Source organism: Plecotus auritus (genome assembly GCF_963455305.1).
Source record: "Plecotus auritus genome assembly, chromosome: 2".
Lineage (NCBI taxonomy): Eukaryota > Metazoa > Chordata > Mammalia > Chiroptera > Vespertilionidae > Plecotus > Plecotus auritus.
In genome coordinates, this window is record NC_137771.1 from 161,287,738 (window position 1) to 161,302,929 (window position 15,192).

Here is a 15,192-nt window from a genome sequence, read left to right on the forward strand (position 1 = left end):
AGGGTGTTAAAAAGGATTTACCATAGGATTTGGGTTTGTGTTAGCTAATTTGGGGGAGGATTCAAGAAGTGGGGCTTTCTTCTGGATTACATGTTGTCAAAAAGTTGCAGTAATTCTATGATTGGGTATGTTAATAAATTAATCTTACTTAAAGGGTGGGAGGGACAAAGTGATGCTAACGTTGTGATTGGGGAAGAAGAGAAGTCACGCATATTAGCCAGCATAGTGTGTGTATGGGGGGAGATATGTGGTCACTTTCACGCTTTGAACTATATCCACATTTTTGTCTCTGTTTACTAGTAGACATGATTGTGGAGTAGCCTTGGTTTCTGTCTTGCTCTATCATGGTTACAGGGTGGGGTTCTTTTCTGCTTTAACGTTGGTGTTGTGTGAAATTTTGTATGTGTGACGGAACACCATGGTCTGGCTGTGAGTGCCAGGCATCTCTTGGCTGTCAAGGTCTGTTTTGAAGCAACCAGAAGAGAGCTTCCACAGACTCACCTCACCACCTCCATTCCAGTACATGCACTAGTGCCCACATTTTGTTTCTTGATACTAAGGATGAACAATTCATGTTCCTTTCCGAGGCCAGCCTATCCAATTGCATATGACATCCTACCCATTTTCCTATTCAAGCTCTTCACTCCTCTCTCCCCTATATCAGTAATTTTACCTCTCATGAGTACTCCCATGTGTATTCAAACATGCTATTATTGTTCCCATCGTAAAAAACACACACAGATTTTAAACAAAGTGAAACAGAGGACAAAGGACTCAGCCTGCGTCTTAAGCGTCTTTCTTTTCTACCCCCCGCCCCCACATTACCTTTACCTTCCTCTCTACTAAGTTCCAAGGGCCCTTTTGCCTCTGTAACTTGTTTCCTGAGCCCATTCCCTCTACAGCTCACTTCTACCTCTGTGACTTTGTAAATAAACTTTCTCTTATAAAACAACAACAGCAAAAACAACAACAAAGCAAAACAACAAATCCTGTTTTGATTTTACTTCTCCCTCTAGCCTATTTCACTTCCTCATTTAGAGCAAAACTTAATTGTTTCTACATGCTGCCTTATACTCCTTTTCCTTTCTCTTGAATCTATTCTCTATTGAAATTGTTATGTCCAGGTCATTAATGACATCCAGATTGCTAAATGCAGAGCAACACAGAACTATTCTCAGTTCATCTTACTTGATCTACTAGAGGCCCGGTGTATGAAACTCGTGCACGGGGGGCGGGGGGGGGGGGGTGTCCCTCAGCCCAGCCTGCACCCTCTCCAATCTGGGACCCCTCGAGGGATGTCCAACTGCCCATTTAGGCCCGATCCAGGATTGGGCCTAAACGGGCAGTCGGACATTCCTCTCACAATCCAGGACTGCTGGATCCCAACCACTTGCCTGCCTGCCTGCCTGATTGCCCCTAACTGCTTCTGCCTGCCAGCCTGATCACCCCCTAACCACTCCCCTGCCAGCCTGATCGATGCCTAACTGCCCTCCCTTGCCAGCCTGGTCACCCCTAACTGCCCTCCCCTGCAGGCCTGGTCCCCCCAACTGCCCTCCCCTGCAGGCCTGGTCGTCTCCAACTGCCCTCCCTTGTAGGCCTGGTCCCTCACAACTGCCCTCCCTGCTGGCCTGATCACCCACAACTGCCCTCCCCTGCTGGCCATCTTGTGGTGGCCATCTGGTGTCCATATGGGGGCGGCCATCTTGTGTGTTGGAGTGATGGTCAACTTGCATATTACCTCTTTATTGTATAGGATTAGCAACTTGATTAACTTTGATTTTCCAGCCTCCTTCAAATACTTTCTTTGGCTTTAGTGTAAAGTCCTCTATCTCATTGACCATGCCTTCTCAGAATCTTAGCTGTTTCCTTTTCATCCCCTCAACTTCTATATCTTGGAGTGCTCCTGGGACAAGTCATCGGATCTTTTTGCTACCTACCTGTAGTCACCTGGTGACTTCACCCATTTTCATAGCTTTACAAACCATTGTTATTATGATAATTCCCAAATTTACAACCTCTGATTTTCAGGCTTATATATACAACTTCCCATTCCACATTTCCACTTCGACGTCTAATTGGAATTTCAAACTTAACATATTTAAAACTCATAGCTCTCCTAATTGTTCTTCTCTGAGGCTTTCTTATCACAGTAAATAGCTGTTCTATCTTTTCAGTTGTCCAGGCCAATAGCTTTAGAGTTGTCCTTAACTTTACTCTCTCATACTGCACAACCAATCCTCTAGGAAATCATTTTTATTCTTCTTTCAAAATACAGGCAGAATCTGACCACTTCTCACCACTACTATTACTACCACACCGGTCCAAATCATCACCTCGTCTGTGAGTTATTGCAATAGGCTTTGAATTAGTCTCTTTGATTTTATTATTTCCCCTTCATAAGCCCTGCTTTTAGCATTTGTGGAGCGTGGGCCAAGAATACAAATGGATGCCCATGTTTGCATACATTTTTAAAAATGATAAATAACGAGGGAGAAACCAAGATGGTGGCATAGGTAAGCACCTAAACTGCTGCCTCGCACAACAATTTCAAAACTACAACTAAAAGACAGAACAGACACCATCCAGAACCACAGGAAAGCTGGCTGAGTGAAAATTCTACAACTAGAAGGAAAGAGAAAAGCTCACAGAGAATTGGAGGTATGGCAAAGAGTCTTTGTGCGCGCAGAGAGGAAGGGCGGCTGAGAGCCTGGCTGACTTTCTCTGGCGGAAGGGGGAAGGAAGCCCCCGACCGCACTGAACCCCAGTTCTGACTGCACTGAACCCCAGTTCCGGGCGAGCCCCTGGGGACCCATGGTCTTGTGGGGGGAGTCTGGACTCTCGGGCGGAGACTCGGGAGCCAGGGAAGGCAGAGGTCTGAAGGCGCGCACGTGCGCGCAAGGGCAAGGCTGACGGGAAGCCAAGACTGAGACTCCACCCCATCCAAGCTGAGCACAGAGGCTATTGCAATTTGGCAAGTCTAATCCTATGAGGCTGTCTCCAGCACCAAACTTCTCCCAGCATAGACACAGCTGATCCTTACAGCCAACTGGGCCTGGAGGTCAATTCTTCCCAGTGATACCAACAACAATCAAGACTTAATTACAACAAGGCTGTACACACAGTCCACAAAGGGGTGCACCAAGAGTGTCCACCTCAGGTTAACTGGGGAAGCAGACCCACTGGGCCATATTGGAAACCTAGCACACAAATCTACCTTACCAACTCAGGGAAGCAGTGAAAATGCGGCGTCAAAGAATCAGATCACAAACGAAAGAAATGGAGGAAAACAAACGACTGGATATAGATTTCAAAACCACGGTTATAAGGCTTTTCAAGAATATCCTAGAAAAGGCCAATAAATATAACGAGACCCTCGAAGATATGAAAAAGGACCAACTAGAAATTAAACATACACTGACTGAAATAAAAAATATTATACAGAGACCCAAAAACAGACTAGAGGAACACAAAAATCAAGTCAAAGAATTGAAATACAAAGAAGCAAAAAACACTCAATCAAAAAAGCAAAAAGCAAAAAAAAAATATCCAAAAAGTTGAAGATAGTATAAGAAGACTCTGGGACAACTTCAAGCGTACCAACATCAGAATTATGGGGGTGCCAGAAGAAGAGAGAGAGCAAGATACTGAAAACCTATTTGAAGAAATAATGACTGAAAACTTCCCCCACCTGGTGAAAGAAATAGACTTACAAGTCCAGGAAGTGCACAGAACCCCAAACAAAAGAAATCCAAAGAGGACCACACCAAGACACATCATAATTAAAATGCCAAGAGCAAAAGACAAAGAGAGAATATTAAAAGCAGCAAGAGAAAAACAGTTAGTTACCTACAAGGGAGCACCCATACGACTGTCAGAGGATTTCTCAACAGAAACTATGCAGGCCAGACGGGAGTGGCAAGAAATTTTCAATGTGATGAATAGCAAGAACCTACAACCAAGATTACTCTACCCAGCAAAGCTATTATTCAGAATTGAAGGGCAGATAAAGAGCTTCACAAATAAGAAAAAGCTAAAGGAGTTCATCACCACCAAACCAGGATTATATGAAATGCTGAAAGGTATTCTTAAAGAAGAGTAAGAAGAAAAAAGTAAAGATAAAAATTATGAACAACAAATACACATCTATCAACAAGTGAACCTAAAAATCAAGTGAATTAAAAACCTGAGGAACAGAATAATCTGGTGAATATAATAGAATCAGGGGCATAGAAAGGGAGTGGACTGATAATTCTCAGGGGGAAAGGGGCATGGGGGAGGGGTTCAGGAAGAGACTGGACAAAAATCATACACCTATGGATGAGGACAGTGGGGGGGGAGGTAAGGGCAAAAGGTGGGGTGGGAACTGGGTGGAGGGGAGCTATGGGGGAAAAAAGGAGAAACAATTGTAATAATCTGAATAAAGATTTATTAAAATAAAAAAATATTAAAAAAATAAAAATGATAAATAACAAATTTAAATATCTGCTACTTTCCTATCTTGGCAAATATACCTCTACAAAGACCTGAGAGACCAGTATAAATTTAGAATTCTTGGGCTTCGCAGAGTTCTGTGTCAGGAAGTAAGTGGTGTAGAGATAACTTTCCTGACCACCAGCCTGCAACCTGCTCTTCTTCTATTCCCAGCTCTGGTTCCACTTCCCACTGCAGGGAGCGCTGTGTTCACGTATGTGGACACCCCAGTCTACATGTCCAAACCTCATCCTCACCCTTACAAACAGCCATCTGTTGGAAACTCCACAGCCCGAGCATGTGCACACCAGTGATGTGATCCACTCTTGGAAGAACAAGCCTGTGGAAGAGGACTTTGAAGTTCCTGGAAGTGGGTTTGGGACAGGTTGGGCAAGGAATTCCAGGGTTCTCACTATTTGGAGTGAGATCTTGAAAGGGAGGTTGTGGCCAGAGGAGGCCCAGAATAGAGCCCTCAAAAATAGTTCAAGGCAGGATCTTTCTTATCTGGATGTTAGGTCAAACACCCTTTTACTGTCTGTAAGGGGAAAGGATACCCCTCTGTCTACAACCTCCTTATCACAGTATGGGTGGCACCTGGAAAGGTTTTATAACCTGAGCAGAGTGAAGAGGGTGTAGAATGCAGGGACTGCGATGGCTGGGCAAGGGTGCTAAGGTGGGGTGGATGAGGAGGGAGTCTGTGCAGGGGGCAGAGTTTAACACTGCACACTGAAGAAGACAGGGCAACTTATTGTAATTTGATTTGGGGCTAGATTCTCTTGCTATAAAGGACATTATTGGGACAATCGCTGGAACTTTAATGGGGTGTGGTAATTAGAAGGTAGTGATGCGATGTTAATTTCCCAGTTTTGTTGGTCATATGGTTTTAAATATGTTTTAATTTATTTATATATTAGGAGAATGTCTTTGTATGTAGGAAATATTCACTAAGGTATTCAGAATTGATAGGGGATGATGTTGATAGTTTGCTTTCAAATGCTTCAGGGAAAAGATTGTTGTAACATATTTGCAACTTTTCTGTAAGTTTGAATTTGATTCAAATTAAAAAAAATTCTTTTGAAATACGTTAAAAATACTTTACATAATGACCACATTCATCTTGAAGCATTGAAAAGATACTGGCAATATTAAACTCCTTCAATCCAAAGTAGAATTCTTGGTGTGGCTTCCAGTTCAAAGAATAGGTAGTCGTTTTTTCTTCAGGATATTCTTATACATGATAGTGAAGAAAAACGCAGCTTATGCTAAGTTTTGCAGGACAAGACCCTATCTTTTCTTGAATATCTTACTGGGTAATTTGTCCTTTAGCATGTAATATATAATATAAAAATATACTCCATATCCAACTTTCTGTGGAACTGGATTTGACTTTCTCCCTCCCCATCTTTACATTATGATTATTTTCAAACAAAAAAATAGAAAAAGAATCATTGATCAGTGAGTGGTACACCCTTCATATAAATGCAATAATTGGTAATATTTTGTTATCTATCTATCTACCTATCTTAGTCTATTCAGGCTGCTATACCAAAAATACCATAGACTGGGTGGTGTAAACGTCAAACATTTATTTCTCAGGATTCTGGAGTCTGGAGGTCTGAGATCAAGACACCAGCAGATACAGTGTCTGGTGAGAGCCCACGTGCTATTGGTAGAATGCATCCCTATTTCCTCACAGGGAGAAAGGGGATTAGGTGTCAACATATAAATTTCCGTGTGTGTGCATGAGCGTGCGCGTGGGCAAGCACATTCAGTTTATGGCATCTATCTTTGTTAAAGCATTTGAAATCAAGTTGCAGACATCATAACACGTCATTCCTAAATACTTGAGCACAAATTTTCTAATAATAAAAATATTTTCCAACATAACCGCAAAGTATTAATTATTCACAAATGAATATCAATAAATGTATCCACAAATCATTAATTATTCCATCAAAGTCTAATATACATTTCATATTCAATCTTCCTAAATTGTTCTAGAATTTTTTTTATAGCTTCATTTCTGGAAACCAGAATTTGCAATACTCAAGTCAGTAACTCCAATCCCTTACTTGAAGGAACAAGACTTGGTCATGCAATTCACTTTGGTGCACATTGGAGCGGGGTATGTCTTGGAGCGGAGGAGGACTCTGTGGTGACTTGTGCCTGGAATCCATTTCAGGGTAGGCACAGGAGTTTGAGGTTGGTAGGTAGGTAGGACCAGGCTCATCCGGATCCGGATCCCTGGAAAAGACTGACTTCCAGGCTAACAAATCAACATTACATGGGTAGGAGCCGGTCAGAGGCAGGGGTCCTCTATGCCGCCAGAGGGCGCGCAGCGCAAGCAGGGGCCGTGGTGGCCGGGAGACGGGCGGGCGGGGCGCGGGGTGGGCGCGGGGCGCACGGTTGGCGCCCCCTCCACGCGCGGGGCGCGTGCGCGGTTCCGCGGCCGGCGGCAGAGGGAGCCGCGATGGAGGGTTCTCCGCCTGTCCGCCCGGTAAGTGGCTCCTCGCAGGGTCGAGTTCCCAAAAGGCGGCTTACCAGCTTTCTTCGCGTTGGTTGTTTGAACCCGCTGACGTTATGATCATTAGTTCCTGCCTTCCCTTTCTTGTTGCTTTTTAGAGAAGTGTGGAAAGTTGTTACCAAGGAGAAGGTTTCTTGTGCTTCCTGCGAGCCTGTCCCCTCCGGGTCACGGGGGAAGGTCTGCCTCTTTGTGGGCGTGGAGTGCAGGAATTTGGCCCTGAACTGTCCCATTCCAGATGTCTAGCCTCAGGCCCCATGGACTCCGGCCCCACTGTCAGGATTCTGACCCGCTGTCACGTTGATCCAGCCTCACCACCTTCCCTTATCTACCAGCTCCAGATTAAGGGGCTCAGACTAGAGATTTTAAATCACTGTGCTATCAACCACGTTTTTGGTTTCAGCTAGTTTTGTTTAGAACCTTCTTTGGTAAATGGAAGAACCTGTTGATTAATTTTAAGAGTGAAAACCTATTTTGTTGCAGGAGTACCTGTATTTCTGAACACTATCCTCACTCTAGGAAGGAAGATGAAGGTTCCGTTGAATACCTTGTTCAAGATCCCAATGAAGTGTGTTTTGAGAAACAAAATGAGTGCCTTGGTACTATGAGTAATGTTTGTAACTCTGATGGGAATAAGGAGTGTCTTGGCAAGACTATTATTATGGCTTTAGTATATGTTGAGACATGTGTGACCTTAATTTATAGTTTGAGTATCTGGGAAGCAAGAGAGTTTCAGAGTTCTTTACCCCAAAGGGCATAACTCTTAGGCAGTGGCCCAAGCATAGGTAAAAATGTGCAGATGTTGACCGGAGCATTCACTGTTAAGACGACTGTGGGAAGTCCAGCCAGTTCTGATCCTTGGGTCCTTTCCTTTGTCAGGGACATCTTAGGGAAGGGATAAAAAGCAGTCGGTCTCCGGGGAGCCTCATCATGTGCAATGGTGGTGATGCTGTCCATCTAACAGCAAGTTTGTCCATCAAACTTCCAACGGGAGTTTGAAGAACCCAAACTCCTATTGCTGTTCACTCAGTCGTACCCAAGTTGCTACCCAGGTATTCAAAGGGCTTGGAAGAGAGGTGACCTCTTCCAATACCATGACATCTGGTAAAAGAGGGAGGGCAGGGGAGGCCATGTCCTCCTGCAGGCGTGCTGTGCCAGAGGGCCCAGATTTGGTTCTATTCCACAGAAAGGAAGTCTTGGTGGCTGTGCTGAGCTTGCAAGGTGTTTCTTCTAGGACTCAAGGCATAACTGGCAGCTGGGGATGGACAGTCACAGGTTCTATTTGGCAGAGAGTCCAGTATGCTGGCAGTAATTGCTGCTCGAATGGCATATCGTATGGGGATAGTTTCTTGCATCAGAAGCCTGCAGACAACTTGTGGACATTATGGTTACTTTGCAGAGTTTAAGAAGCCCAAGATTAAGTTGAGTTTGATTTAACCCTTTGCTGTGCCACACAGGTGCCATGGGAGCTTTCCCCTGTAACCCTGAGGATTTTTGTTAAACAGAGACATGGGTGGCAGCAGCAGCAGCAGAGGTATTTAAGAGCTGTGTGCTCTTATAATGGCTGCTCCCGCTCCTACTCCTCACCTCCTCTTTCTCTCTTCCCTCTTCATAATGACTGCTCTTTCATGAGTGACCCACCTGATGGGCCCATATCTTGCATAGGATATAGCCTTTCCCCTGAGTGCTCTATAGATTGGGGGCCAATGCCTGGTTGAGACATCTGATCCATTTATTTTAACTCCAGCGTTTGAATAAACCAGAATTAATTTACCAATTTCCTTATCAGTGGACAGTAAGTCATTTGCACTTTTTTAGTGTTACAAACATGGTTGGCTCCATGCACACATTAAATTGCTGGGTTGTTAGTATATACCCATCTTAGTCTCTACTAGGCATTGAACATTATTCACCCAAGAGGTTGGACCAATTGTCATTCCCCTTACTTTTTTTTTTTTTTCTACTGTTTAACTCTTCCTCTAGTTGACTGAAGTGCTGGAGACGAAGGACTTTGTTTTATTCACTTTTGAATCCCTAGTGCCAACTAAACTACCTAGCAAATAGTAGTAGTTGGAAAATATTTGTTGTACATGTAAATGTATGAACTATGGAAGCAAAAACATATTAGTTGCTGTTTTTTAAAAGCTTAAATATTATCCTTTTCAAGTTAATTGACATATTTTGAACATTAACTCTTTTCTTTTTAAAATGGACATTTCTCAATAAATAATTTAAATTTGTTGATACTTATTTCCAGGTAATAAACGAAGGAGAGTCAAGCATTGCCACCGAGTCACCAGAAGAATTAGAGGAAAATCCTAGTCCAGTTGTGGATGAGAATAATACAGTGTCAGCTAAAAAACAGGGGCCACATGGACATAACTGGAGTGGTGACTGGAGCTTTTGGGTAATATTTTTTTCTTATATCTTCATTTTAATCTTTTTTTTTTATTGTTTGAAGTATTACAAATAGTAGTACGTATGTCTCCTTTTTTTTTTTCCTCCATTGACCTCCCCCCCCCCGGCCTTCCCTACCCCATTTTAATCTTAAATGCAAAATTTTGTAAGTTTACAACAATTCATATATTATTTATAATATTTTTTTATTAGCTTCTAGATTTTAGATATTTGTCCTTAGCCTTTGAGTCCCAAAACCATTTCCGAGTATGCCCTCCTTTGGCCACTAGAATGCACTGTTGTCTGGTTTGATGGAGTGGAATTATCTGCTTCAATTTTCTTGGGAGAAAACTACACCACAGAATTGGGTCCCACTCACTGTATTGGCAAGAGTCTAACATTATACAGAAATCATATTTCTAAATGTTACTGAGAAGCCAGCTATTTTACATCACTTTAATTTAAATAATTAGTTCCTGTACCTAAAAGGAAATTTAACTATAGTTTGACCTGTAGTGTATAATGATTTTGAGATTGGTTTTAAAGTTTCATAGTGTGTTTGCACTTGATCACTTGATTGCATAACCTGGGTATGCTTCAGGTTTCCCCACTGTAAAATGAGACTACGGCTCCTTGGCTAGGTGCACAGAGTCTTTTGGTAAGAACATTTCTGTTATCATATGAATGCTTACATTTATTGTATTAAAGGGCTCATTCTAAATCTAACAATTCCTGTGAGAATTATGAGTCATTCGATAGAATAATGCAGCAATAAGTGAATTTTACATAAGAGCATAAGGCATATAAAGTTCCAATATTAATTTATTAGAAAGCTGATCTCTTGAGGACTAGGTATATGTATGTGGTAGCAGAATTTCTAATAATTTTAGAGTAGACCAAAAAAAAGACATATTATTATTAACAGGTTATAAGGATTAGTACAAGTACCATCATTCTGTTCATAATTAGCAGCTCAGTTATTGAATGTTATTGAATCTTCAGATTAATAACAGGTTCTTACTTCCTATTAAGAAGGAAAATATTTTATTGCTAAGAAATATATCAAAATAACTACATACCCTAAAAATTATATCATGTACATTCTATTATATTATTTTTGGACACATTTTGAGAAAGTTTATGACTGTTGTGTTTTGACCCTTCTGCACTCTGCTTTTTATATTTGTTACAGATGGGGAACCTTTATAGTTCCAAGGGCTATGTATAGGGCTAAAGAATTACTGTGGTTACTCTTGGCAGATTTGATGCAAGAAAAAGGATAAAGTAAGAAAATGAAAAGGCATGGGAATGAGGATTTAGAGATAGAAGGAGGGGGGGAAGAGGTATGTAGTGTGGAGCTAGAAGATTTGGCATCACATGTCAGTTGATTAAAAATGCAGAATCCTGGGCCCAATCTCAGACCTACTGAGTCAGAATCTTCATTTTCACAAGATTTCCAAGGGATTTGTATGCACGTTCAAGTTTGAGAAGCACTGGTTTAGAATGTTGAAGGTTTATTTTGGCTCAGTTTTAGTTTTCTTTGATGATGGCAAGCACTTTATTTTGAGCAGTTTTTAAGAAATATATTTTTAAATTGATTTTTAGAGAGGAAGGGAGAGGGAGAGAGAGATAGAAACATTAATGATGAGAGAGAATCATTGATCAACTATCTCCTGCACATCTCCTAGTGGGGATCAAGCCTGCAACATGGGCATGTGCCCTGACCTGAAATCGAACCTTGACCTCCTGGTTTATAGGTTGTTGCTCAGCCACTGAGCCACACCAGCCAGGCTTGAGGAATTTTTATATGGATTCACATGAAATAGACTTAAAGACAAATACAACATCTCAGAAGTTTTGCTGACTTTTCCAGAGGCCACTCACACAGAAACCAGAACTATCAGAACTCAGAAGCAAAGAAAAATAAAAAAGAACCTGAATAGCTAAATCCAAGCTCATGCTGGTATATATTGCAAGAGGAGAATTCCTCAAGTCTTCATTTGGAATTTCTTTAATGTATTTTTAACATATTTTTGTACATCTAATAAGTAAGTTGGTCCCTTTTTTTAGTTGAATAGAATGTTGGAAATAAGGGAATTACTTTGGGATGGTACATAGACACTAGCAAGAAATGACAGCAGAAGCTCAAAAGCTGTAGCAGCCTTAGCCTCTTAATGTGGAGGATAGAGGTCTGTGTAGACAAGTGGCTCTAATGTAGTACAACTATAACTGCTAAAAATGATGGTTAAGAAGTCTGCAAAATAATGCACTTCTCTGCCACTTCATTTTTTTTATTTCTCCTCTCTATCATTTTAAATCCATCTGCCTCTACCACTGACTCTACAATAAAAACCTCTGAGCATACTCAACAGGAAGATGTTACCTGGCAACACCTTTCCTTAAGACGGTCCCAATGATTAAAAGGTTGAAAAGTACTGAATAAGAACACTTTTTAAAAAAAAAAAAATATTTTATTTATATTTCACAGAGAGGAAGGGAGAGGGATAGAGAGCTAGAAACATCGATGAGAGAGAAACATCGATCAGCTGCCTCCTGCACACCTCCCACTGGGGATGTGCCCGCAACCAAGGTACATGCCCTTGACCGGAATCGAACCCGGGACCTTTCAGTCCGCAGGCCGACGCTCTATCCACTGAGCCAAACCGGTTTCGGCTGAATAAGAACACTTTTATTTGTAATATTGGAAAATGTGTTTTCATGATTCCTCATAATTAAAAAATTGTGAAAACTTAAAAGGGTACAAAAAAGTGAACCAAAGTTTATTAAAGTTCTGTTGTTTTCTTGCAGAGGTTGATATCTTTTAGACCCTGTCCATTTAACCTTGTGCTACTTAACAGATTGATGGAGCACAAGTGTCTCCATTTTGTCTTTCTGACAGTAGGACTTTCATTTAAAGGAATATGATTAACTTTCCATAGCAATTGATAGTGAGACCCACAGCTGCAGATTTTCTATTTCAATCCTGTAATATAAAGATAGGAATATTAATTGTTATATTTGTTTTCTTTGTTATTTAAAAGTGAAAATATTGAATCCTAGTGTGTGGGAAGTGAGTTTCATTATGAATTTTTAAATCCTAATGTCACAATAAAAATTCTGTGAAATGCAGAAATGAGATTTAAAATGAAGTTAATGGCAAATAACTATTCATGCTTTTGCCCTTTAACTGTTACTAAAAATACATGGCAAAAGAAAACAACATAAACTCCAAGCCAAACTTCTGTTTTCCCAATTAAAATAATGGTATATTCCTGGTGGATTAGGTCCCAGAGGAAAAGCTTACAGAGATCTGTGGCAGACACATTTGTTTAAGTGTAACTTCTCTAGCAACTGTTGGGAAGAGAAAAAGCCTTTGAGATTTTCTGTTGTGTATGTTTAAAAGATGACATACTTATCTATATATTTCACAAAAGTAAAGTGCTTTGGGTCAGGTACTTATATTAAACATTCATTTATATTGATAGGCCCTGATCGCCAGCCAGGCCTAGGGACCCTACCTGAGGGGTCCTGGATTGCTGCCAGCCGGGTGGCCTGGCCTCCCTCTTTGAGGTGATTGATCTCGGGGCCGTGCAGAGGGTAGTCTGGGCCTCTCCCTCTTTGGGGCAGTCTTGGGGCGATGGTGGGGCCCCCCCGACCAATCACATAGCACCTGCCTTAGCTGGCCTGGCGCCAGTGTGTGTCATAGCATGGTCGTTTGGAAGGTCGTCTGGATGGTCGTTCTGCTGTTCGGTCGATTTGCATATTATGCTTTTATTATTATAGAAGTGGGGATAAAACCTGCCACAAATCTGATTTAGAGGTACATCATGAGGATTAATTCATGTTGCACTGTTAAATTAAAAAATTGCCCAAGGGGATTAATTAGTATGTTTGTAACATACTTTGGCAACTTTGGAGAAGATGCTTTCTTGAATCATTTGTTGTCCTCCACAACATATCTTGAATTTATTCAACCTAAAAAGGATATTTCAGATTTTCACTTTGGTAACTGATAAAAAAATAAGAATAAACTCATTTTCCAATGTCTGTTGGATTAAAAAAAACCATTTTATCCAATTAAAATTTTTAATATATACACTAATAAAAGAGTAACATGCTAATTGACCATATCTTCATGACACCCACCAGCCAATCAGGAGTGAGTATGCAAATTAACCCAACAAAGATGGTGGGTTGATTTGCATACGCAGGTGCCAAGTGACCAGGGGTGGGGCAGGATGCGTGCGTTGTTTCCATGGCGATGGTGCAGGCGTTCCACACCACCCCAGCCGCTCTGGGTCTCTGGGCAGTGTGGGAAGGCAGAAAGGTGGCTCTGGCCAGAGCAAAGGTGGTGCCAGCAGCCAGGGGAAGGAAGGCCCATTCTTGCACGAATCTTCGTGCATCGGGCCTCTACTAGGTAAATATTGTTTGAAATCCCAGATATCTTTTAATACTTTCAGAAATAATTAGGAGGGAATAACAACTAACATTTTTAGAATATAAAGACAGGACTTTTTACCTTAAAAGCTCCTAAATCCTTAGAAATGCTGGATGAAATGTTATAAACATCTTCTTGAAATGCGTGTCTGGGCTCATAAAATAGCAAGAGAAACACCTAAGGGCTAAAAAAGAAGAAGGAACTGATTTCCAGAGATGCTAGCCCATAAGCTCAATGCTGAAGCAGCCCTGAGGAGTGTATTAGCCTCAGTAACACAGCTTTAATGGCCACACTGGGATAGGAGTTGGTGCCTGGGACTTGTATGAGTTGAAACTGAGAACTGTTTATAAAGCCATGACTCTTGAAGAGCTATACTCTCTGGGAAAGGTAGAGTAGGAAAAAAATCCTCCTACACATGCAGGTTGAAGACAAGGAAGCTTATGTGTTAAACTTGGGTTTAGGGTGGTGGGGTGGTGGGAAATCTTCCTCAGAGCACATAACCTGTAGTTCATCTCTCATGAAGTTTTGGGACTTCAATTTAACACTTTATGAGGAAGCAGAAGGAGATTAAATAAATAGCACATTAGACCCTCCAAAACTTCAGATAAACTGCGAGATAAAGACATAAAACAATCAGTTGATATTATTAAAGACTTAATAGAAGGCATTAAAATATGATGCATGGATAAGACATTCTCAAAAATACTAGGCAGATTTGGAAAACAACCTAATACAACTTCTAGAAAGGAATAATATGGTGTTGAAATAATAATTTAAAAATACAGTGGATATGGGAAAAAGCAGCTAAAGAGAAAATCAGTAAATTGAAAGATATATATGAAGAAATGATTGATATTGTACCCTGAGAGTTAAAGATGGAATATTTGAAAGAGAATGGTTTAAGATACAAGAAGAAAAGTAGAGAAGTTCATTATGAATCTAATAGGAGTTTCAGAGATGAACACAGAGAATGAGCAAGAGGCAATATTCAAAGAGGATATGCATGAAAATTTTCTATTTTTGATGAAAGACTTTAGAATCAGGAAGTACAGTGAATCACAGGATTAATTAAAAGAATGTATGAGCAGAGACATTGTAATAAAAGTGGCAAAGGTAAGTATACCTTTTTCTTTTCTTTTTTTAAAAAAAACTATATACATATAATCTTAGGCACCATAATCAATATGAGCCAACACTATTTAAACATGATCCAGGCCACATTCAGACATTTGCTCTTATTTAAAAAAATATTTGAATTAAATACCACCTGAAATGAGTTTTGTTACATATACAAAAAAAAGAAGTTATACAACTCAGAGTAATGTTTGTTTTAAATGATTATATTTACACTTAAACTAAATGGAAG

At 40.8% G+C, this 15,192-nt stretch overlaps 1 protein-coding gene across 3 annotated transcripts in view; it reads left to right on the forward strand.

Annotated features, from left to right (window-relative positions):
• Positions 1-6,865: 6,865 nt before the first annotated feature.
• The window catches only part of GRAMD1C (GRAM domain containing 1C), a 90,418-nt gene continuing 82,091 nt past the window's right edge, over positions 6,866-15,192 (forward strand). For all 3 annotated transcript variants that reach the window (XM_080654348.1, XM_080654347.1, XM_080654349.1), the window contains exons 1-2: positions 6,866-6,967; positions 9,249-9,398. In XM_080654348.1, the coding sequence (XP_080510474.1) occupies positions 6,941-6,967; positions 9,249-9,398 (177 nt within the window). In that variant the 5' untranslated portion in view covers positions 6,866-6,940. The remainder of the gene's footprint in view (positions 6,968-9,248; positions 9,399-15,192) is intronic.